The sequence below is a fragment of the Triturus cristatus genome, chromosome 11 (genome assembly GCF_964204655.1).
Source record: "Triturus cristatus chromosome 11, aTriCri1.1, whole genome shotgun sequence".
Lineage (NCBI taxonomy): Eukaryota > Metazoa > Chordata > Amphibia > Caudata > Salamandridae > Triturus > Triturus cristatus.
The window spans coordinates 670321803-670347946 of NC_140594.1; the positions used below are offsets into that span (position 1 = coordinate 670321803).

Sequence of the window (26144 nt, forward strand, 5' to 3'; positions counted from 1 at the left end):
TGATGAGGAGAGGAATCAACTAAATAGGCAAACGCTTTCCAAACTACTGTTACAATTACCACTCCCAGCCTCCTCTCTGACTCGAGAGATGGGGACGTTTAAGCTCTGCTGGAACAGGAGTCAAAGACGCGCACAAATAGTGCGTCCATATGCCCCTGAAGTCCCATTGGCGGTATGTAGTGCTCTACTGCATGGTGGTAACTGGACGGTGCTGGGGGACTGGGCAGAGAGGGGGTTGATCACCATAGGAGATCTGTATGAAGATGGCTCAGTCATTCCATATGAGCTATTACAAGACAGGTATGAACTGGCTCGGGGAGACTATTTATTTCACCTAGTGCTCGTAACAGCCATCCAGGGGCATTGGAAAACGGGACTCAGGGAACCGCCCACCTCCATGGTTTGTCAGTATGTAGTCCTAGCTGCTGGCACCATCAAGGCAGTTACTTGTTTATATCGTCGAATGACAAGTGAACGACGGACCCCACTAGTAACGCTCCGGCAGTGATGAAAAGTAGACCTAGGCAACGAAATTCCTGAGATGGCATGGGCGGGACTGGTGGAACGTGCATGGAAAAGCACTCGGAATGCACGCTTCCAGCTGGTACATTTTTTTTATCCTTAATCGAGCATACCTTACACCTGAAAGAATTCATAAATACTTTAATGTGACTTCAGCAATGTTCCCGTGCTGCAATGCGGTAGGAGCAGATTTCGGTCACATGCTGTGGAATTGTCCTCAACTTGGCACATTCTGAGAAGAGGTGGTTGCTCTTTTGCATTCTGTTACCGACCGGGACATAGAACCCACCATAGGCCTCTGTTTGCTGCACTGGTTCCCCCATACCTCTCAGAATAAGATAACAAGTTAACTTTACGGACTTGGGGCTTTTGCTGGCGAAACGGGAAATAGCCCACTGGAAGGCCACGAAGGGTCCTAGTTTTCGGAGATGGCGTACCAAATTACTTAGATGGGCGGAATGCGAGTTGGCAACCCGCGCGAAAAGCGATAAGGTGATGGAGCTGGGAAGGGCCTGGGAGGCGCTAGTACACTTATTGAAAACACCTCATACTGACAACCACGATGACTCGAAACTTCTCCTCGAAGGTTTAAGCCTCCTTAAAAAGACGACTACAATGCTTTCTCTCATGCCACTACCTCTGACAATATAAAATGGCTTTCTGGATTACTAAAGTGGGCACAATTGCTATTATCACAACTATGACTTGTCATTAAATATTGTTTACAAATCATTGTTACGCCATTAGGGAGGGGGGGGGGGGGGGGAGGGATAAGTGGGAGGAAATGGGCTTGCATTTCGAGTTATTTGATACATTGAGAAATCGATAATTGTAACCGTATGGCAGGGACGGAGACGTTATTACCAGAGACTTCGATTGATGTTAAGTTGCTTTAAGTGTTGACAATATATTCTGGACAGCATTTTCCATAATGTCTAATGCATACTTGGAAGCAGGAGTTTTCTCCAGAAAGTATTTTATTTTCATAACATGATGCTGAATGTACAGCTATCTTTGATATACAATGCACTTGTTTTGTTTGTCTTAACAATAATAAAAATATATTTTTTTTAAAAAGGATTCTCCCTCCGACTGCAAAGGATGTCGCCGTTTGAGTCAGGAAACATTCTAAGCTCACCAAACTAAGAATTTAGTATTAAGTATTAAGCACAGAGAAACAAGTTCTAGGTATTAGCCAAACTTTCAACAGTGTATACTAACATCAGTTTTCCCCAGACCTTCTTTACAGCATCCTATATGTAGCTTGGAGTCATCCATATAAATTAAGGAAACTTATAGGAAATCAGAGACCTGATACATATATGTAAATTATAAAGGAAAGTTAATGGTAGACCTCCAGCGTCACCAAAGGGGGATGGGTCATAAAGCCAACAATTTCGGCCACTATCCAAAATGAACTGAGCCATCTAATACATTGTCCATGTCTCACAGTCTATCTTGAAGGACAGTGTATTGAATACCTGTGGGGAAGCTGGGACTATCCAAAAAGTATAACTACCATTACTGATCATCAAATTCAGATGGTTTCTCTTGCATGTTATGCAGGACAGCCAAACAAGGAACCGAATGGTAAAACTGCAGAGACTGCCACAGGACTTCAAAGAGTCTAAGTGCCAATTTAACCCTTTTTTTGAGCAATTTGGTCCTACCCCCATCTGTAATGTATGCTACACAGGCACAAGTTAACAAGGTAAAGTAGGTGTTCCACAGGTATGTATGGGGTAGGTGCACATGTAAATGAGAGCATGCTTTTGACATGTAACAGCTTCATACTGTAGTTGCCAGTGGGTATGCTTTACATTAGGAAATTTGGAAACTACATTGTGACAGACCATTCTATGACTTTAAAGAAAGGCATATTTTCTAAGGATATTTGATGGTATAAATTCAGAGTACGTCTTACATTTAAGAATCAAACTAACCCACAACTGTTTATAGTTAGAGGCAATTACTGAAAGAAAACTTTACACCAAAATGTTTTATTTTTATGGTCATCGGAATAGTCCAGGGTCCAACTTCATTAAGGAAAATGCTACTTACCAGTATGCATCTGTTCTTGGCATGTAGAGCGGCAGAGTTGTATACTTATGCATAGATCGCCATCTGGTGTTGGGCACAGATGTTTGCAACTTGTTTTTGTCTTCGAAGAAGTCTTTGTAGTCACGAGGCTGGTGACTCCTCCTTCGGTGACGGTGCTCATAGGCATCGACTCCATCCTTAAGATTGTTTTTGCCACGCAGGGTTACGATGGAGTAGTGAGAAGTAAGTGTCCATGTGTAATGTATCTAATTAAGATAATACTGGAACAGATAGAGGTATCTGGGGAGGTGGGAGGGCGTATACAACTCTGCAGCTCTACATGCCAAGAACAGATGCATACTGGCAAGTAGCATTTTCCATTCGAGGCATATGAGCTGCAGATTGCATACTTTTGCATAGACTATACAGCAGTTACCTCCTTAGCGGTGGCTACCCGTATCGGTTGCAGTAGTTTGAAAGCACAAGTTACTTACTTGTGTAACGATATATCTGTAAGAGACATTAGTTAGTGATAGATTCCTTACCTTAGAATATCCCCAGGTGTCAGACTGGATCCGGAGAGTTTTCGTCAGCAGTACCCCTGTGTGTCGGCAGGCGTCGTCGTGCGGCTCCACGTATGTCGCTGGCATCGTAGTCGCCGAGATGACGTCGGAGCTACTTAGACGTGCCCACGCATGCCGACGTCAGTTCTGTACACGACTTTCCGCCCCAGGAACGCAGAGCCATGCCAGAGACCGGCTACTGGTGCATTAAAACTAGGGCCCTGAAAGGGATGACCTTAACCCTAGAGAACAGTTTGCAGAACGGGGAGGATGGGCGGGCGGTAAGGAATCTATCACTAACTAATGTCTCATACAGATTTATCGTTACACTAGTAACTTGTGCATCTGAAAGAGACACATTAGTGATAGATTCCTTACCTTAGAATACATACCTAAGCAATACCAACCCCGGTGGTGGGTCTGCAAAGTGAGAAAAGACCAGAAAGTCAAGGAGAACCGAACGGCGAAAGAAGCCGTCTCAACGGACTTGACTGTGAAGGCAATAGTGCTTAGTGAAAGTGTGCAGCGAGGCCCACGTGGCTGCCTGCCAGATGTCTTGCAGTGGAACACCGCTTCCTAATGCTGTAGTAGCCGTTGTCGCCCTGGTTGAATGTGCGCGCAACCCTACTGGAGGTTCCTTTTTTGCCAAAGAGTAACAGGCTTGAATACACAAGACAACCTAGCGTGAGATAGTTCTCTTGTGCACAGCCCCGGCCTTTCTTGGGGCCCATGGACCCAACAAAGAGCTGGTCATCCACCCAGAACAGTTGTGTGCGGTGCAGGAAGAATAAAAGCGCACGTTTTGGTTCCAGAGAGTGGAGCCTACCTTCCTCTCTGGAATGGTGCGGAGGCGGAAAGAAAGTGGGCAGAGTGACAGTTTGCCCCAGATGAAAGGCAGTGACTACTTTTGGTAGAAAGGAGGGACGTGGCTGAAGCACAACCTTGTTCGGGTGAACCACCAGGAAAGGAGGTTTACAGGAAAGATCCTGGGGCTCACTGACACGCCTCTCGGAGGTGATAGCCACCAGGAAGACAGTTTATATAGGTAAGAAGAAGAGGCTCATAGGGCGCACATGAAGTATGTGAGAACCAGGTTCAAGTCCCACTGAGGCATCACAAACGGAAAAGGTGGGAAAAGGTGAGCAATGCTTTTGAGAAAGCTATTGACAACAGGGGACTTGAAAAGAGAGGACTCATCTGGCAGCCTGAGAAAGGCTGAACGAGCAGAAAGGTTGCCTTTAAAAGTGCCCAGAGCAGAGCCCTACTGAGCCAAAGAGAGAAGGAACAAAAGGACCTCAGAAAGAGGGGCAGAAAGGGGATCTACAGCTTTCGCTGTGCACCATGCCACAAACTTGTTCCACCGACAGGCGTAAACAGATTTAGTTGAAGGATGCCTGGCTGCCAGAATCACATTACAGACCTCAGGAGGCAAGACAAATGGAATCAACCGTCGCCGCTGAACTTCCACGCAAGGAGGTGGAGGCTGGACAGGTTCGGGTGGAGGACAGTCCCCTGTTGCTGCGACAGAAGATCCTCCCGAAGAGGCAGCCGGATCAGGGGATCCACGCTTATACTGAGTAGGTCAGGATACCAAACTCTTAGAGTCCAGGCCGGTGCTACAAGTATGACTTGAGCCTGGTCGCGCCTGATCTACTTCAGCACTCTGGGTAGATTTGGTATAGGCTGAAAGGCGCACAACAGACCGCAACTCAACTCGCGACGAAAGGCGACTCCGAGCGAGTTGCGCCTTGGACACTTAAACACGCAGAATTGCTGACATTGCGCGTTCCGTTAAGTGGCGAATAGACCTAATCAAGGTTCTCCCCACTGTTGAAAGAGACCTTGTGCCACCTCCGAGTGAGGACGCCCTTCGTGAGCCAACATGCACCGACGGCGGAGTTTGTCCGCCCTGGTGTTAAAAGAACTTGCCAAGTGTTGAACCCCTTCTAGCCCTTGTTTGTGCAGTACCACATGGTGGTGGTGTTGTCCATGAACACCTGCACTACTGTTCCTTGACAGAGGAAAGGAATGCTGCTAGTGCAAGGAGGATCGCCCTGAGCTCCAAAAGATTCATATGGAGCCTGGACTCCGCCGGAGACTAGAGGCTCCCGATTTCCGCCTGTGGCCGCCCCATCCCAGGAGGGATGCATTCATTACCACTGTATACTGCGGTTGGGGAGGGGAGAGCCATCTGTCACTGACCCAACGCTGGTCCGTGAGCCACCACTGCAGTGCCCTCCGAGATCTGAACGTAGTTGGACAGGATTCCTTGATGCTGCATCCACTGGAACAAAAGTCCCACTGCCGAGCCCGTATATGCCATCTGGCATGATAGATCAGCAGGATGCAGGATGCCATGAGGCCCAGCAGCCTCAGGGTCTTCCTGATCGAAACCCAGGACAAGGGCTGAAAGATTGGAATCATAGCCTGAATGTCCCGGACTTGCTGTTCGGGAGGATAAACCCGAAACTGCGCCGTGTCCAGAACCGCTCCGATGAAGAGGAGCTTTTGACAGGGAATCAGAAGCGACATAGGCACGTTGATGGAGAACCCCAGCAAATGCTGGAGGTCGGCAGTAGTCCGGAGGTAGGAGACCACTGCCTGGGGTGAGCCCGCCTTCAACAGCCAGTCGTGGAGATAGAGGAAGACTGAAACCCCTAATGTGCGCAGATGAGCTTCGATCACCGCCATTACGGTTGTGAACACCCGACGGGTGCTGGGAAGCCTGACAGGGAGCACAGTGAGCCGAACGTGATCGTGACCTACTGTGAACCATAGGGAACATTTGTGGGCCGGCAGGATGGGGAAATGAAAATAAGCATCCTGCAAGACCAACGCTAACATCCAGACTTGCGGGTCTAGGGCAGACAAGACCTGAGCAAGCGTGAGCATGTTGAACTTTTCCTTCCGGAGGAAGCGATGACGTTCCGGAGGTCTAAGATAGGACCCTGGCACTCGTCTTGCCTTGGAATGAAGAAGTAGTGGGAGGTACAACCACAACTTACTTCTGATGCTGGAACGTGCTTGATGGCCCCCTTGGCAAAGTGGGCCGCAATTACCTGCTGGAGAAGTGTCAAGTGATACCACGACATGCGGTGGTACTGAGGTGGCATGGCAGGAGGAGTGGTTTCGAAGGGGAGGGAGTAGCCCCTTCGGACTATTTGCAGAACCCATCTGTTCGAAGTGATGGCGCGCCAGTGGGGGAGGTGATTGTGAATCCTGCCGCCCACTGGCGTGTGGTGGGCCTGAAACACTGGACTGAAACAGCAGAATAGGAAGGTTTAGAGCATGGGTACTCACAAACTTTCTCTCGGGGTCCAAATTTACAGTGTGGTTTATGGCCGAGGGCCGCACGGGTGGGGGTGGGGGCAGTAGGGTGAGGGGGCGGGGCTAGAGCAAAAAAATAAACTATGCCCATGAGGTTGAACACAGGCCCCTGCAGCGGACGCCTTCGTCCACTGAGCCACCAGACCCGGCATACACACATCTCTCTCTCTATTTATCTATCTCTCTCTATCTCTATCTCTCCCTCCTTCTCTCTATCTCTCCCTCTGTCTCGGTCTCCCTCTGTCTCGGTCTCCCTCTGTCTCGGTCTCCCTCTCTCTCGGTCTCCCTCTCTCTCGGTCTCCCTCTCTCTCGGTCTCCCTCTCTCTCGGTCTCCCTCTCACTCGGTCTACCTCTCACTCGGTCTACCTCTCACTCGGTCTCCCTCTCACTCGGTCTCCCTCTCACTCGGTCTCCCTCTCACTCGGTCTCCCTCTCACTCGGTCTCCCTCTCACTCGGTCTCCCTCTCACTCGGTCTCCCTCTCTCTCTGTCTCCCTCTCTCTCTGTCTCCCTCTCTCTCTGTCTCCCTCTCTCTCTGTCTCCCTCGCTCTCTGTCTCCCTCGCTCTCTGTCTCCCTCGCTCTCTGTCTCCCTCGCTCTCTGTCTCCCTCGCTCTCTGTCTCCCTCGCTCTCTGTCTCCCTCGCTCTCTGTCTCCCTCGCTCTCTGTCTCCCTCGCTCTCTGTCTCCCTCGCTCTCTGTCTCCCTCGCTCTCTGTCTCCCTCGCTCTCTGTCTCCCTCGCTCTCTGTCTCCCTCGCTCTCTGTCTCCCTCGCTCTCTGTCTCCCTCGCTCTCTGTCTCCCTCGCTCTCTGTCTCCCTCTCTCTCTGTCTCCCTCTCTCTCTGTCTCCCTCTCTCTCTGTCTCCCTCTCTCTCTGTCTCCCTCTCTCTCTGTCTCCCTCTCTCTCTGTCTCCCTCTCTCTTCCCTCTCTCTCTGTCTCTCTCTCTCTCTGTCTCCCTCCCTCCATCTCCCTCTCTCTGTCCCCATCTGTCTCCCTCTGTCACCTCTCCGCTGCTCTCACACCCTGCTGTCCTCGTCACCCTCTGTCACCTCACCCCGCGTGTGTCACCCTGGGCTGACTGCTTCCCGGGCACACACACAGCGGGCACACACACAGCAGCACCAGAGTACTTCACAGGTCTTTAAAAGACCATTCACTTGTTAATGGGGCTTTGTTGTATTTCACCTCTTCTTAGCGCCCCTGCATCTCCACTCAATCAGAGTGCGCCGAGCCCGGAGCCAACAGCGGTGCCGAGGCTGGAGCCAACGACGCCTTAGGGCATCTTGCCGGCGTAACCGGGGCCAAAGGCGGCGGCACGGGGCAGAGACACCCAAGGGGTCTGCGGGGCCCAAAGGCGCTCCGGAGGGACCCGATGGGGCAAATAAACAGCTCATGGTCGACAGGAATACCTGTAGTTTGTTCCGGTGTCGCGTATGGGTCCGGAAAAGGCGAGTAGGCCACAAGCCACAACGGAGGCCCCAAGGAGCTGCGGGGAAGCGACCACCCGCGCCCTCCACCGAGTCCCATGACCAGTGAAGAGTAAACGAAGAGCGACGCCATTTCTTTGACTTTTTATGGCGCTTGCACTTACCTGTCCCTGATTCCAACGAGCGAGGACGTCGGCTCCGCGAGCGATCCCTCAACCTCCTATGGGAACGGGACCTTGAGTGGCACGGAACCGAGTGCCGGGCCTCCAACAACTTTGGGACCGCTCCTGAAAGCCATCGGCGCCATGGCCCGACAATTGGGGCACTTCTCGGGGTGGGCGTGCCCCAAACAGAAGAGACACAAGTTGTTGGGTCCGCCGCCGACATGTTTCAACGGCAGTCTCTACAGGATTGAACTCGATAAAACTAGTTTCAGAAACAAAGTCAAAATATTGACTAGGAGTACTGCACTCTCTCGGATCTGCGCTTGCTGATGCGGAAAAAGAAAGAACTGACGTCAGCCCGCGTGGGCGCGTCTAAGTAGCTCCGATGACGTAATCTCGGCGACTACGATGCCAGCGACGTACGCGGAGCCGCACGTCGACGCCTTCCGACGCACTGGGGTACTGCTGCCGAAAACTTTCCGGATCCAGTCAGACGTCTGGGGATATTCTAAGGTAAGGAATCTATCACTAACGTGTCTCTTTCATATAAGTGTTTTTAATACAGCCTGGCCCACACTAGCTTGTTGTTTTGCCTGCACGTCTACACAATAGTGTTTTGTGAAGGTGTGTGGTGTAGCCCAAGTTGCTGCCTTGCATATGTGAGCAGAAAAACGATGGATTCAGGGCCAGATCTCTGTACTGGGGTGAACGTATGACATTGTTCTGCATTCAGTCCATCAATGGTTCTTTTTGCATTTGTCACCCCGAGTGGGACGGGTATGCTCAGACGTGAGTCCCATGCTCTCCATGCCACTGGGATCAAGCTATCCTGGCTGAAGAGGAGTGAAACCCCGAAACCGGTCCTAGGATGCTTGTTTCCAGTCCAGGGAGGACCTGGCAGTTGGGGTTGGACTGTTCCCATTGGGCACAGGGTCAAGACTGATTTGCATATGGCTGGGTCCAAACTGTAATGGGATGGTGAGCAAAAAAACGATGGATTCAGGCCCAGATCTCTGTACTGGGGTGAATGTATGACATTGTTCTGCATTCTGTCAATCAATAATTCTTTTTGCATCTAGGGGAATGTTCCCTAAGAATGCCATAGATGCCCCTAATTTGCGTGTAGAGTGAGCTCTAGCGGGAATGGTTAATGTGCGTTTGGCTTTGATATAGCATATTTGTATGCATTTAACAATCCACCTTGCAATTCCTGCTTTGGATATGGGATTACCTTTATGAGGTGGGGAGAAAGCCACAAAGAGTGGTTTGGGTTTCCTAAAGGACTTTGTTCTCTAAATGTAGTAGAGTATTGCTCTTTTAACATCAAAGGTGTGTAGAGCTCGTTCTGCCACTGAGTCTGTTTGAGGGAATAACACTGGAAGTTCAACAGTCTAATTGAGATGGAAAGCAGATACTACTTTGGGTAAAACATTTGGGTTAGTCCTTAGAACCACTTTGTTAAGATGGATTTGTAAAAAAATGGTTCTGGTGTGGTTAATGCCTGGAGTTCACTAACTCTTCTGAGAGATGTAATAGCAATTAAAAAGGCCACTTTCCAAGTAAGGAACTGTAGTTCGCATTTGTGGAGAGGTACAAAAGGAGGCCCCATGAGTCTGGTAAGGACTACATTGAGGTTCCACACCGGAGAAGGTGGAACTCTTGGTGGAATTATTCTTTTAAGTCCTTCCATAAAAGCCTTGATAGCAGGAACTCGAAACAAAGACAAGTGTTGTCTGTTTTGTAGATAGGCCGCTATGGCAGCTAGATGTAACCTAATAGATGTATACGCTAGGTTACATTGTTGTAGATGAAAGAGGTAACAGATGTTTTGAATGGAAGCATCTAGTGGGTAGATTTTGTTGTGTGTGCAGTAAATGACGAACCGTTTTCATTTTGCTGCATAGCATGCCCTGGTGGTAGGATGTCTAGCCTCTTTAATAACGTTCATACAGTCCGGTGGGAGATTAAAGTAGCCAAACTCTAAAGATTTCAGGTGCCACATCGCAAGGTTGAGTTGATTGGGATCTGGATGTCTTATCTCTCCATGGTTCTGAGTGAGAAGCTTGGGTGAGAGGCGTAGCTTTTGATGCGGAACTACCAATAGTTCCAATAGAGTTGTGAACCACGGTTGCCTTGCACATGTTGGAGCAACTAGGATCATTGTGGGGGAATGTTGTTTGAGTTTCCGATCCACTAACGGAATGAGTGGGAGAGGCGGAGAAGCATAAGCAGATTTGACTGACCAATTCATCCATAGAGCATTGCCTTTGGACAATGTGTGTGGCTATCTGGACGCGAAGTTTGGGCGTTTTGGTGAGTGGCAAACAGATCTATTTCTGGGTGGCCCCACATGCGAAAGAATGGAAGAAGAACTTGAGGATGAAGTTCCCATTCGTGGATCTGCTGTGCTTGGCGGCTGAGCAGATCTGAAATCTGGTTGTGTATTCCTGGGAGATGTTCTGCAAGGAGGTATATCTTTTGCGGAATGGCCCATCTCTATATGCTTTGAGCTAAGTGTGAAAGCTGCAGGGAGTTTGTTCCCGTTTGCTTCTGTATGTAATACATTGCTGTCATGTTGTCTGTACGGATCATGACAGGTTTGTCTAGGAGGTGTAGTTGAAACAATTTCAACGCTAGGAAGATTGCAAACAATTCCAGGTAGTTGATGTGGAATTGTCTTTGCTGGGGTGGTCCAGATACCCTGAATGGTATGGGTTTGAAGATGAGCTCCCCAGCCGGCGAGCAATGCTTCTGTTAGCACTGTCTGCGGGACACCACCGCCCTTTGGAAAGGTTTTGTGTGTTCCACCACTGCAGAGAGCGATGGGTGCGGTCATCCACCAACACCAAATCTGTTAGCTGACCTTGAGCCTGTTTCCACTGACGTGCCAAACACTCCTGTAATGGACGCATCTGGAGTCTTGCATAAGGGACGAGAAAGATGCAAGAGGCCATCATCCCTATTAATTGCATGAACAATCGCAACTGGTAGAGTGTTGCGGCCGAAATCTTTGAACTAGTGCTAGTATAGCGCTTATCCTAAGTGGATTTGGATATGCTAGGGCTTTGGAAGTGTTTATTGTAGCCCCTAAGTATCGTTGTATTCTGGACGGTTCGAGGTGGGATTTGTCCAGGTTTACTGTGAATCCCAAATCGTTAAGCAGTTGAATTGTGCTGAGTTTGTGTTGGACACAGCTGTTGTGGGATTTTGTTTTTAAGAGCCAATCGTCCAGATAAGCGAAGACATCAATGTGCTGTCTTCTCAAGTGGGCTGCAACCACTGCGAGGTACTTGGTGAAAACTCTGAGTGCCGTGGTGACCCCGAATGGAATAACTTTTAATTGGTAGTGTTGTCCATCAGCCACACACCTGAGATATTTCCTGTGAGCGGGATGAATGGGAATATGGAAGTAAGCGTCCTTTAAATCTAGAGTGGAAAGAAAGTCGCCTTGCTGAAGTAGTGAAAGCACCTGTAGCAGAGTGACCATGTGGAAGTGGTCTGATTAGATGAAAAAGTTGAGTGGTCTGAGGTCTAGTATCGGCCTGAGAGAGATGTCCTCTTTTGGAATTTGAAAATAGAGGGAGTAGATCCCTGTGCCTCGATGAGGCAAGGGAACTGGCTCTATTGCATGTGTTTGTAATAGTGCAAGAACCTCTTGTTTGAGAAGCATTAGATGTTCCGATGACATTGGACGCTGTCTGGGAGGAATGTTGGGAGGGGTAGAAGTGAGTTCCGGGCACTAACTATATTGGATAATTTGTCTTACCCACTTGTCTGTAGGGATGGAATTCCAGACAGGTAGGAACTGTGTGTCACGATTCACTACCTATGCTCTCGTGCCCACCACCAGAGGGCCGAATTGTGGGGCTTTCCAGTGTTCTAATATGCCTCCAGACACTCCCCTGTATGCATATCCTGACTTCCAGGCATTTGGACATCATTTAGGAATCGACATCCATTCCCAATCCATGCTGGGTTTTGTGGAAGCCAGTCTGCTCATGCTGGAAACTATTATCTAGAATTCCCTGCTCTCTGCTTCGTCTCTACCCCTGCAGGCCAAGAATGAGTGGAGGAATTCAGCTAGCCTGTGGCTGGCTGCTGCTAGCCTGCTCACACCTGATGCATATGATTACTGTGAGCTCTTTTAAGCCCCAGCTCCCTTCAGGCCAAGGTTGGTCATTGTAACTGTTTTCCGATGAGACCAATCCTCGTTTCCTGGGCTTTTGATATTTCTTGATTCCTGAGCTATAGTTAATCCTTGTTCCCAAGTTCCTGAGCTATAGCCATTGCTTGTGCCGGAAATAGCACAGCCTGCAGTACTACCTTGTTTCCCGAGTTCCTGAGCTATAGTTATTATTTGTTCCTGGGCTTCAGCTATTTCTTGTTCCTGATCTGCACTGCTTGCAGTGCTCTCGTGACTCCTTGTTTCCTGAGCTGTAGCCATTTCCTGTTTCCTTGAATCAGTACTGCCTGCAGTGCTACCTTAATTCCTGAAGCTTTAGTAATTCCCTGATGCTGAACTAGCACTGCCTGCAGTGCTACCTTGACTCCTGAAGCTTTAGTAATCCCCCTGGTCCTGAACCAGCACTGCCTGCAGTGCTACCTTAACTCCTGAGCCTTAGCTCAATTCTTGTTCCTGCCACAGCACTGCCTTCTATGCTACTTTGTGTTCTTGATTCCTGAACCTGCACAATTCTAGTATACCCTTGTAGCCTCCCCTTCTGTATATCCTTTTCCAGTCCGTGCCTTACTTCCCATTTCCTTGGTTCCAGTTCTAGTTTGTGGTCTTTCTATTCTGCTGTCTTGTTTCTGGTACCTTGTATGTTTGTTACTTTCCTTCTGCCACGTGTGCCCTGTGATTTCCTTCATTTCCTGTTAAGCACTCCTCATTGCTAGCTCATTGTCTATTGTGCTTGTGTTTAGTTCTACCCCCTTGCTTTTACTCCCTTGCGTGTTCCAGTTTGATCGCCAGGATCCGTGGGCACAGCTGACTACCTAGGTGGTGTTTCTTGTTTGCTGTGAGTATTGTCTTGGAGTTGCATTTATAACATCACCATAGATATAAGCTCCACAGACCCTGCCTTTGCATGCATTTCCTATATGTGGGTATTTGCAGTCAGTATCTGTAACAGCAGTTGTGGGTGAGAAACTTACTGAGCTTCAGTCTTACCGTGTGGAGCTCCTGAGTGCTTTTCCCCACACTCCCCTTTATCGTTAATGTTGTATCATATATATGTCTTGCACATCCATCCTGGGTGTAGTTAGTCTGAATGCTAAATTGCCTTGCGAGTGCCCTTCCTTTCTGAGTCTTACCCATCTTGTTCACTTGTTCAGGCTTCCCCTTTGGATTTTCTCCTTGGACTCCCTGTATGTTCCTGGGCAGCGCTGTACTCCTCTTTCTGTGTGCGTTTTCTACCCAGTTCCCAGTCCTTGCCCAAGTCCCTGACTGTGTTCCCCACATAGTCCAAGACAGTCCCTGACACTGTGAGAGATGCCCCCCGACAGGAGTAGGATGATCGGGGGGAAGCGCCGTAAAGTCACTGTTTGGTGTTAGGGGAGCTGCGGTTGTTATCACCCCTGCCTCTGCCCTTGTTGTTGTTACCTCTGTAACTTCCCCTAGAGTATCCCATGGAAAAGGAGCCCCGATTCGGACTTTTGTAGGATGAGGATGGGTGTTATGGTGTATTTGTTTTTGAACCTGCTCTGTAGAAGGAGCGTCGAAAGGAGCCTCTAGTAGAAGATGACTGCAGGGCTCCCATAGACTTGGCAGTCTCTGTGTCCTTTTTCATCTTTTCTAAAGATGTGTCCACTGCAGGGCCAAAGAGATGCTCATGGTCAAAGGGCTAATTAAGGATACTGTTTTGCACTTCTTGTTTAAAGCCAGATATCCTGAGCCAGGCATGTCTGCGTAGTAAAAACACTAGTATTTACTGCGCGGGACGCGGTGTCTGCTGCGTCCAGCGCGCACTTGATGGATGTGTTTGTGATTAGTTTGCCTTCCTGTATGAGGTCATTGGCTTTGTCCTTATATTGTTGAGGTAGGTGTTGAATGAGCTTTTCCAGCTCATCAGTGAGCCCTGTCGTACCTTGCCAAGAGGGCTTGTGTATTGGCTATCTTCCAACAGTTTGCAGCTTGAGACGCCATACGTTTGCCTGATGCGTCTAATAATTAAGATTCCTTGTTAGGAGGTGGGGTGTCACCTGACCCCTGAGAATTTGCCCTTATGCGTGCATTTGCTACGACCAGGGAATCTAAATGAAGTTGACCCTTGATGTATATGGGGCCAGTGGAAGCTGCCTTGTATTTCTTATCTATTCTGGGTTAAGAACCCTAGCCCTAACCGGGTCTTTGAACACCTCTGTAGCGTGTTTGAGAAGACCTTTCAACATTGGCAGGACATGAGATGATTTTTGTGGCTGGTCAAAAGTTTCTAAAAGGAAATCCTCTTCTACAGGGTCTGAGTGTAGATTGACTCCATGGTATGTTGTTGCCCTATCTATTAGTTGGGCGAAACCCACATTGTCATCTGGCGGGGATGGTTTGGAGGGGTAAAGATCTGGGCCATTGTGTAAATCAGGATCAGTATTATAGTCATGCCATGGATCTGGATCCTGTGGTGGATCATCAGTATCATCAATATGTAATGGGATTATATGGTCATCTCCTTGCCCCTCCCCATGTGCATCGTAACTATCCTCTGGTTGTGGTAGTGGGAAAGTATGTTCTGGAGAATGTACTGGAGAAATCATTAAATTAGGATTAATTGGTGGAGGGGGTGAAGGAGGTGGTGAAGTATTCGTGCCCATGTGTATTTTCTTTGGAGGAACCGGTGAATGTTGCAAATGTTCTGGTTTCCTCTTTGTAGGTGGTGTAGTAACCATATGACCAGTCTTTGGATGGATAAAGATGGTTGTCTGTTTTGGATCCGGAAGAAAAAGTTCTTCAGATCTGATAGCCTTCTTTGGTGTCACAGCTTTCTCTTTAGAAACAGGCTTTGGCTGTTTAGCAACAGTGTCCGGTTTAGAAGCTTTCCCTGGGTCCGAAACCTTCGGTGCGTATTGTTTCGGCTCCGGAGGTTTTTGTTTGGGAGGTTTAGTTGTGGAAGGCTTTTCCTTTGATGGTTTCGGTTCCGAGGTCTTCAGTGTCAAAGTCTTATCTGGTTGCTTCAGGGCCGAAGAGTCCTTTGACAGTTTAAGTGCCGAATGTTTTTCCGGTGCTGACGGAGGGGGGCGCGGCATCTCGGAAGGCTTAGTTTTCGGTGCACAGGGTGTTTTTTCGGAACTGAGTGGCTGGCTAGAGTCAGAGCCAGAAGGCTTGTCTTCGTCTTTCGTACCCGGGCCCGGGGCGTCCAAAATTTTTGTTCGGTGTGGACCTGGGCCCTGAGGCGAAGGTGTTACCAGAGCCTTTGGTATGGGCTTGGGTGAGGCAGGGGTCTCGGTACTCAGGTCCCTTTGAGCTGGGGTGACGCCATCTTCGGCGTCAGAGTCATCTGCTTCGGAGACCGACACCTGTTCTTCCTGTTCTGGTTCCGGAAGGCTGTTGGGGCCTGGATGGGAGATGTCCGGAATGGAGCACGTGCCTCGGGACATCTCGAGGCGTCGAATCAGATGATAACGAATGGTCTTCTTGGACTTGAAAGATAGACAAGCCTCACAGTTGTCCTCTCGATGTTCTGGAGAGAGGCACAGATTACAAACGGAGTGGAGGTCCGAGTGTGGGAATTTAGCACCCAACTGAGGACATTTCTTAAAGGGAGTCCATTCCATCGACGTCCATCGATACAGGTGCAGGTAGGCCCAGTAGCACGCGTCGAAGTTTCTCAAGTTTACCTAAGGTTTTCGTCGAGTTTCGAGGGTGCGCGTCGAAGGGTACGCGATCGAGACAATACAGTAGGTTAAGAGTGATTGCGTGTCAAAAGGGGGGGGCTCGATAACGACATCGACCCGGAGCGCAGCAAGTCACATCCGAACTCAATGGCGGAAAAAAACAATCTAAGGATGGAGTCGATGCCCACGCGCACTGTCGACCCAAGGAGGAGTCACCAGCCTTGTGACTACAAAGACTTCTTCGAAGACAAAAACAAGGTGCAAACATCCGAGCCCAACACCAGATGGCGATCTATGCAAAAGTATACAATCAGCAGCTCATATGCCTCGAACAAGTTTTTTTACATCTAGGCTAGCATTATAAGGTTGTACAACAGAAACCACTAATTACAACGTCTATCAAGAATGTTAATTTTTAAAGATGTTTCTTTGTTACTCACAGGACATACCAGTAAAAGAGGGATCTCTGCAACAAATGGAACACAGTGAAACAACAAAACTCACACTTTGGATAAGTTGAAATCAAAATGTGAGAAAGACATACAGTGATGAAGACTTGCGAGATGTACTCCAAGCAAGTGGCCACATTCAAGGTCTTCCATAGGGTATATTATGAGAGAACGCAAATATTCAAACACTCCGAAACTGGTACATGTCTAAGAAATTAAGGTCAGGAAGGCAATTTCTGTCATACAATATGGCAGTTCCCATTAATAAAACAATTCTGGAATAAGGTATTTGAACAAATACACAAAGTAGTGGGTAGCTTAAGGGCTATCCCCTACAGTACAACAAAACTCAGGATCTACGAAGACGCGAAGGTTCAAGATACAAAAAAGCTGATGCCAATGTGATCCTCAAGGTTGCTAGATGATACAATGCACAAAGCTGGGGTAAATCTATAGTCAATGTTATTTGAGGAGAAAAAGAAAACTTTGACTGGTGTAAGGAAGCAGAAATAACCATCTAAGCAAACGGCAGCTGAGCCAGCAAGTTTGAAAAAGTACGAGGGCCATTGTGTAGACACTTTGGGTATGCTCAAGAATGTAGCGTACTAACCATGAAAAATAAACACATTTGTAATCGGACGTAAAAGGTTGGATATCTGCACTATGTTGGCACATCGATGTATTATTAGATCAAGTGAAATCCAACAAAATTGAAGACACTCAACTGTGAGTGAATAACTTATTTCTGTCCGTCGATATGGTAAACCAAAAATATACAAGCCATATTAAATTATTTAAAAAAAAACATGTTCTGTGATAACAATATGGTGACATTGTATTTAGGTACGCACAGGATTGCTATTACTCCGGTCCATCTTTGAGATTTTCAACCGAGCACTTTCATTAGCAAAAACAAAACCAAATTATGTGTTAAATACAGTCCATACCATTCCTGAAGTGTTCAAATTATGCACACTTGTTAGTACTTACCAGATTCCTATTTTCTTGTTGATTATATCAGCATTCACAAGTTCTTTCCGATAAGGAAGATCCTATAATAACAGGTGAAATCAATTACAGAACTTGTAAAGTTCAGAATAACTTCTTTCATAAAGCTCACAATAAATGCTTCCACATCTTCATACATTGGGCAAGAGCAGACATCAGGCAAACGTCAAGTGAGCGAAAGGAATAGAGATTGTTTTAATTTGGATGAATAGCTTTATATTCAGTTAAGACAGAATGTTTATACTAATGTGATATAAGTACTGCTCTCTTATTCATTCTCCCTTTTTTTTTGGTTGGTTATTACTTTAATACGGTTTACTATTTTCAAGGACAAAATAAGAAGTAAGGAAGTTACCAACTAGAAATATTTTGAACTCAAATGAAATTTGTATTTACCAATTTATGGAGTATGATGGAATATTCAGAATTTGTGCCACTTTGCAAGCGTGGAGATCGAAACTGTTTACAAATTATCTACAATAATTAATTGGAACTCATTGTTAGACTTGAAGAAATATGGATTAGGGCTCCTGGGTTGTAGTAACTGCATAGGAGTTTGCACAGTGAAAAAAAAAGTATGTGGATAAGCAATGAATATTTTAAAATGAACCTAGTTGGGGTAAGTGGATTAAGTAAATACAAATTGGGACATATTTTGAAATTAATTGGGATGATACAGTCAGAAGACAACAGCTTGAAAGTCAAATTTGGCAACTGCTTATGAAAAAAAAACATTTACAGAAGAAAATTAATTATTCTGGAAATATTGCCCACTTGGACATGATTAATTGAAAACACATTGTTTAATGGACTGTTTTCCCTTTTTGAGACTACTGTTTTTTTTTTAATATAACAAATACGTAATTATATGTAGTAAAAATACGGAATGATTCATTTGGAATGAGAATTAAGTATTTCGTCCAATTCTATTGTAATCATGTGATATGAAAGGGGTGTCCATTTGAAGAGGTTCATTTACTCAAAAACATGGTGGCCAAATGTGAGCACGGCTCTTGTTCAACTGAAAAGTGTCTTTATTGATGATGCTATTTGTGTGATCAAGTAAAACTTGTGGATAACGCAATTGTTTCCCAAGTTGCGGCATGTGTTTTTTCATTGCAAAATTTGGATTAGTGACATATTTAGTGGGTTACTTCTCGCAAAGCTGGGCACCCGCTTTGGTTAGGAACTTCACTAGTGATGTTATCAATGAGATCATTGAACATGTTACGAATTATGTAATATTTGAGGTGATGCAGTGCATGGCGAGGGCGCTTGTTATAGTTAATTCAGACAAGGAGTTATAGTTACTTCAGTTAACAATAACAGGTGACTTTCAGCATTTTTTCTAGTATAAAATGTAACATAAGAACTGACCTCACCCAACTAGAACATCACTAACTTTTTTAGTGAATGAGTTTTTTTAAAATTTAATATGCAATATCATTAGCTGACATAACTATAACTTTAAAGGTTTCTTTTTCTCCAGTTGTGTGTTTTTTTTAAGGTTAAGTCAAACATTATTCCCACAGAGCCCCGTATATTGTCTTCGTCAAGTCATAACCACATTATTCATAAAGACAAGCCTATTTGCTTTGTCAAGGGGTCACTCGTGTTCGCATTACACATAAAAAACAATAGAATCCATTATTGATTATTCATAAACAGTGCTGCAATATGCATCAATAAACGTGTAAATAAAGCATTTTTCTTTAAAATACCTGTAAACATGTATCAGTCTCTTTCTTTAAGAATCCTCAGGCCAGGTAATGCAGGTCTAAATCTAATCACAATGTGTCCCTGACTTCCTAAACTGAAGAGCAAAAGCTCCAGCCCTTGGAATGATTCAAAATCATATACAAATTTCCTGGGGTCATGCTCAATTGAACCCAGGAGACAAAGGATTAATTTTTAATAAACTATGTCTGAGGGGCGGTAGCATGCACTGCAGCCCCCCACAAGGCTGCAAAAACACGTTAGCGGTGCCTCTGCCCTGACTGGGGCACAACAAATTGAATCAAAATATGAAAATTGGCCCATGGAGGGCATGGGGGGGGGGGGGGGGCGTAGCTTAAGTGCCGAGGATGGCGGACGCGTGAGCTGAGAACTCTGCGCCAGGCAAGCTAATTATCCTAATAAACGGCGAATCCACCCGTGCCTGGGGGCGCGCACCGGGGGGCCTGATCTGCGAGGGCTATAGAGGCCTCTGTTGCTCCCCCTGGAAACCCTACAAACCGTCTGGAACTTGCCGCTGGAGAGTCGGGCGAAGCTGCTCCAAGATGGCGGCCTAAGGCAGTTCAAAGTACTGGGGCACGGACGGAGGTGCGATCTGCCTAGGCTGCGGGACAGGACCTGGCTCACGCACTGGGGCTGGATCGCGAGCCTAGTGTTTCGGAGGCGCTGCCTGGGCTCCGGAGATCCGATTCGAGTAAATCCGGGCAGAAGAGCCGGATCCGGGGCTCGGCCGCCGTCTTGCCCTGCGGTGGGATCTGCCTCTGTGGAGAGTGCTGGCACGCCGGAGAGTGGAGTGTGCTGCGAGACTGGTGGTGACCGCCCGTGAGGTTCATGCTGCGGATCCTGCACGCTGGAGTGGGCTGCACCTCGCACTGCTGCGGTTTTGGGGCTTAGGGCTTGTGCCTGCTGTCGGCTTCGTATGCTGTGGCCTGACTGACGAGACCAGGTACGTCAGAGACTGCAGGAGAGCTCTTCGGAGGGCGTGTGGGGGCCATTGCGATCGCCGGCTCTGCCCGTGCTACCTAGAGACCCCCTGGCAGAGACTGGATCCCTCAATGATCTTACTGCCCTTGCACTGTTGGGGCGAGGACCGACACAGCCGCAACAGAGACTGGGAGAGGAATGGTGAGAGCGCCCCGGCCCGCCGAGCCGATGCCGATGGTTTGATTGGGTTGCCTGCTTGGAATACTGGTGGGGAGGATACTGTATGTTCCTTGGGACTCCTGTCCTGGCCTGTGACGATCTTCCGGGTTGGCTGCTTGCTCCAGCAGTGGCCTGTGTGAGCTGCGGACCGGCCAGTGACCATGACTGCGCATCTACCGGACGGGGTGGTGGAGGTTGCCTTCGGGCTGAATCACTCCGCCACCTTTGATGTTTCCGTTCCAAGCGCTATACCGCTGTCGAACCATGAGCCAGACCGAGAATGGTCATCTCTGGCTTCCCCCCGTGTCACGGGATTCTCTCTGGCAGCTGGAGTGGCAGTTGTGATTGTTGGATGCCGCCAGGCGGAGGCCATATGTCCTTCACATTGTAGGTGCACCCCACAGTGGTGGCGTGCCCGCTCTCCGGTGCTGTGTAGAGGTGCCCATAAAAGACTGTCGAGGCTCCCTGTGGGTGACAGTTGGTTGGTCGGCTTCGGAACGACGTCAGCGGCAGCAAGGGCAGCACCGGTACATCTGGGAAGTGACCTGCAGGGTGCTCTTCAGACGCTGGAGTGGTGGACACTATAGGCTTTGGCGGACACTCCACGGCCACCCAGGGAGAGGCATGCTCGGTCCGTGGTGAGAGACCGTACTGCCCCTTAGATGGGGAAACCTAGGGGGAAGCAGACCGGGTCCCCCCTAGACCAAGATGATAGCACGACAGACGCAATCCCTAAAGAGCCTGTCGGCGACCAACTGGAGGTACCAACACATCAACATTTCGCAAAAATCTTGGAGGCCATTGCTGACACCGAGGCGACACTGCACCAAGACATCAGCACAGTTGTGGTGGGCCTGGGCCTGTTGCAAGTCGAACATGCCAAACTGTTGGACAGAGTGAAACAGTCTGAACCGGCCCTGGAAGTGCTGGCCCCTGCGCATCAAGCATTAGCTGCCAAGGTTGATGTGTTGTAGAGGAGAGCGGAGGATGCAGAGGGCTGCAATCAGAGAAATAATGTGAGGGTTATTGGTCTTCCGGAGGGAGTGGAAGGCCAGGACATGGTTGCCTACTTGGGAGACATGGCTCATAGAGGTGGTGGCGCCTGAGGGCCTTTCACAGTTCTATACCTTGGAGGGCCAATCGTGTGCCTGCCTAGCCACCAGCACCGGACCGCCCTCCGCGAACCGTGGTGGCCAGACTGCTCCATTTCCGAGACAGAGATCTGCTACTACGGAAGGCACGATCGGATGGACCGTATACGGTGGAGAACAATAAAGTTACATTATTTCCGGATTACACACTAGAGGTGCAGAGACGCCGTACCTCCTTTTTTAGAGGTTAAGAGAGGAGGGGGTACAGTATTCCCTGATGTTCCCTGCTCGGCTTAAGGTTATGTTAGAGGGGAAAACCTACTTCTGTGAAGATCTTAAAGCTGCCTGGGATTGGATCGAGACCTACAAAATGGAAGGCCGCCCCAAGCCACGCACTGAGGGACAGACAACCGGAGCTGGAAACCCGGGGAAACGTCTGTGATGGCGCCAAAGGCGAAAGGAGACAAAAAGACTGAGCCCGTCCCAGACGGCGACGGAAAGAGCAGGAGCATTGGCAGCTGTGGCACTCATGATGCGACAGAGGGGTTTGTCATCGGAGAGGGATTCGGAGGCAAAATATGGAACTGAGGAGTCGGGCTCCGACACATCCCGTGCTGGTAGCGTCACCATGCTGACAGTGACTCCTCAAACTGCGGATGGGATATTGGGCTAAGTGACTGGGGGTAGAGGTTTTTCTTTCTTTCTCTCCTTGCCCTCTCTGCACCTTTTTTCCATGTTTTACTGGGCCAGTTGATCCTAGTTTTACTGTTGTGCACCTGATGCACTCGTTGGTGATGGGGGTGGAGGGGCTGCTGGGTGGGCGCGCTCAGGCGCAGGTTGGAACGGCCTATCAAGGATGTAACGTCATGCTAGTTTAACTTTGTTTCGTTAGTCTTAACGAGTAAGCTGTGCTCCCTTTCAGGTCTTAGTGCTGCTAGCCTTGGACCTTATTGATTTGGTGTAGATTGCACTATGTAGTATTTTTGGGAGTTTGGGCAGCTGACCGTTATCAGTCTGCTTGTGGGATGGGGAGTTGGTAGGTTGGGTTTGTTATTATACGCCAGGGTGCCGGGGTCAAAACTTCAATTGGACGCTGTGGGTGAGGAGTGGGGGGCTTCCTAGACGAACTGATGGCTGGGAATGGTGGTCGGACTGAGGAGTTTAAACTCCTAACCTGGAACATCCGGGGTATGGGTTCACCCTCAAAACGCTATAGTATACTGAACTACGTTAAACGTAGAGGGGCACACGTGGTTCTATTGCAAGAGACCCACCTCACGGAGATAGAGGTTGCGAGATTATGACGTAGATGGAGAGGGCAGCTTTTTGCAACTACTTACTCGGCCTTTTCCAGGGGAGTGCTTGTGTGGGTCAGGCCTGGGGTCCCTTTTCAACTCACTCAGAAAATAATAGATCCTGAGGGGAGGTATGTGGTGCTTAATGGTACTTTGAAAGGCAGGGAGATCATGGTAGGAAGTGTGTATGCCCCAAGTCGTGAGCAGATCTCTTTCCTGGAACGGCTCTCAGGGACATTAGTAGGATTATCGCATGAGAATTTGATATTGGGGGAGACTTTAATTGGGTGTTCGACGTGCAGTGGGATAGATCCACTCTTCCATTGTGGGGTACATTGGCCACCACCAGAGCTAGGGGGCTCCGAAGTTGGGCCACGGGATGGGACCTCCTAGACATTTGGAGACTGCACAACACACATCGAAGGGAGTACTCCTATCACACTCTCTACGATCTACACTCACGCCTAGCAATGTTTTTCTGCTCTGCTGCACTGTCCCCCATGATGTCTGGTGCCGAATACTTGGGTAGATCCCTATATGATCATAGTCCTCTGCTCATGTGTTTTGTCCCCGTGACCGAGAGGGCTCTGATCCCGCGGTGGCGGTTAGATCCGACCTTACTGGAAGACGAGGGTTTTCGTCAGCTCCTATCTGCAGCCTTAGTCAACTATTTTACAGAGAACCAGGGAACTGCCAACTCCCCATTAGTGGAATGGGAGGCATTTAAAGTGGTGACTCGGGGACACTATTTGGGGCAGACTGTAGGAACTCGGCGACTGGTGACCCAGGAACTAGACGACTTTGAGGCTAAAATCGTGGTCCTAGATAGAGAAATTGCAGGAGGGACCAGGGAGCAGGGGAAATTGGCAGAGGTGAAGAGCCTTTATAATGCCACCTGGGACAGACTGAGAGCATTGCACCTTACAACCCATCAAGCAACAGAGCATGTAGAGGGGGGTAGAGCCGGGAGGCTATTGGCTTGGCTAATTAGACCAGACAGCAGGGGTGCACCAATTCCCAGTATCACAGATATGTCCGGACAGGTACTTTTCTCTTCGAGGGCCATTAATGACGCGTTTCGGGAATACTACAAGACGCTCTACAGGTTACCAAGACCTTGCCAGGGGGATGCACTACATGTATATATAAATGACCAGCAATTACCACAACAAGACAGACTCCAGAGACTCGCTAGCTCTGCCGATTAAAGCGGGGGAAATCAGAGCAGCAATAAGGGACATGGCTCGGGGGAAACCGCCGGGACCAGACGGCCTTCCGTCGGAATTTTATGTCACTTATGTGGATATCTTGGCCCCGAAACTAGAACAAGTGTATGCCTCAGCGCTTCAAGAACGGCAATTGCCGCCTTCACTTAGAGAAGCGGTGGTGATCCCTCTGCCCAAAACCAATAACGACCACGCCAAGCTAACTGAATTTCGACCCCCTTTCCATGTTGAACATGGATTTTAAAATCTCAAGCAAGACTTAGGCTCCTCCCACTCATGCAGCAGCTGGTCCATGTTGACCAGAATGGTTTTATTCCTGCGTGCTCTACGTCCAACAATCTCAGGAGACTGTATCACCCAGACATGGGCAACTACCTAGATGCAGTGGTGGTGGCGATAGATTTGGCTTTCGACACTCTGCACTGGGATTTTTTATTGGCCGTCGTGGGGAAGACGCAGATGGGAGATGGATGGTTACAGTGGGTCCGCCTTTTGTACGAAAATCCTCGGGCCCGTGTGCGTACAGGAAACATGGTGTCAACACCCTATCCCATCCATAGAGGTACCAGGCAGGGATGCCCCTTGTCGCCACTGATCTTCGCTCTAGCGATGGTGCCATTGGCAGAACGAGTCAGAGGAGAGGGTGGCAGACTGGGGGTGTCCCTTGATGGAACAGAACACATCATATCAGTGTACGCGGATGATGTGTTACTATACCTGCGGGATGGTGCTAGTGGGATCGCCGTAGTTCTAGGTATCTTGGAGGAATTATCGGAGTTCTCAGGTTTGCGAGTAAATGGGAAAAAAACCTTTGTGTTCCCGTTACACTCCACCATGGTTCAACCTTTGACACTCCCGCCCACTTTGGAATGGGCACCAACCACCTTTACATATTTAGGGATTCAGATCTACCAAACTCCGGGCGATTTGTTTGACGGCAATCTCGGAGGACCCTTGAGAGCGCTTCAGTCACAGGTGACCTTTTGGCGCACTCTCAAACTACCTGTTATGGCTAGAGTAGCGCTGTCCAAAATGGTGGTGTTACCCCGCCTGTTGTACTATTTTGTCAACTTACCAGTGGTGACACCTAAAAGCTGGTTCAAAGCTTTAGACGAGTTATTAAGGGACTTAGTGTGGGATGGCGGTCGTAATAGAGTGTCGTTACAGACCTTGCGCCTCCTACTCATTGGGGGCGCCCGATTTTGAAGCTTATTACCTGGCTGCCCAACTTCAGTGGGTGGCCAGATGGCTGGCTGGGAGAGAGCTGGGTACATTATCGCTCCCTGCTGGTGCGATGCACACCGGGTTGCTCCCTAGGATACTAAATCGCAACCAGAAGATCCGACGTATGGGGGTATTACTCTCCATGGCAGTGAAATGCTGGGAAACCACTTTACGCGCCGAGTCTCCCTCTCGTGGGAATCCCCCAAGAGGGAATGGGTCCCCCCCCGCACACAGCGACAACTGGTGGGTTGGAACGATGCAGGAGTACAGCGGATAGGTGACTGTTATAGGGATAATGAACTACTGCCACTAGACTACTTCCTGGAATATCATGAGCTACCGCCGGGGCAATTTTTAAATTACCATAAAATACGGGGAGCAGTGGCGGAGCTATGGGCTATGGGGGACAGGCATAAGGGAACCGGATGTCCATCCAGCTCTGGAGGCTCTGGTGACTTTGGGTTCAGCAGGACACCTAGTGAGGTGGCTTTACCTAGAAATAATGGCCATGACGCCATTAACATTACCCCGTTGTTTGGAGAGATGGGAGGGGACACTGAATAGACAGCTGACCGAAAAAGAATGGCAGAAGATCCTGGGTGGCCCGAAAAAGGTATTGAGGAATACAGCTTTTAAACTTATTCAATTCAATATACTCCACAGAACGTACCTCACCCGCATCAACTGAATGTGGTATATTGCAGGGACGACCAAGTTTGTTGCAGATGCTTACAGAGAGATGCAGACTTCGACCATATGGTTTGGTCTTGTCCACGGCTCACGGTTTACTGGACCAAGGTTGTGGGCATAGTCAATGGGGTGTTATCTCGCGACCTGCCGTGCTCTCCTGAGGTTTGCCTTGTGGGCATATTCCCGAGACCCAAATCCAGGAGACTGGGTCACAGGTTTGTAGATTTGGCTTTTCTTTTGGCCAAGAGGGAGATATCCCTTGGATGGAAGTCGAAACACCCACCACTGGTGGTTACCTGGGAGGCAGACGTCTCTATCTGGACTAGGGCGGAGGAACAAGCACTGCTTAAAGAGGATAGGATCACTAAACATCTAGAACCCTTAGCAGAACCTTGGGCGGACACTGCAAAGGCGTGG

General features: G+C 48.6%; 1 protein-coding gene across 1 annotated transcript in view; it reads right to left on the minus strand.

Annotated features, from left to right (window-relative positions):
* Window positions 1–26144, minus strand: part of FARSB (phenylalanyl-tRNA synthetase subunit beta) — a 267705-nt gene that overhangs the window by 140891 nt on the left and 100670 nt on the right. Inside the window, exon 11 of the mRNA XM_085634265.1 lies at window positions 17307–17368. Coding sequence (XP_085490391.1) covers window positions 17307–17368 — 62 coding nt within the window. The remainder of the gene's footprint in view (window positions 1–17306; window positions 17369–26144) is intronic.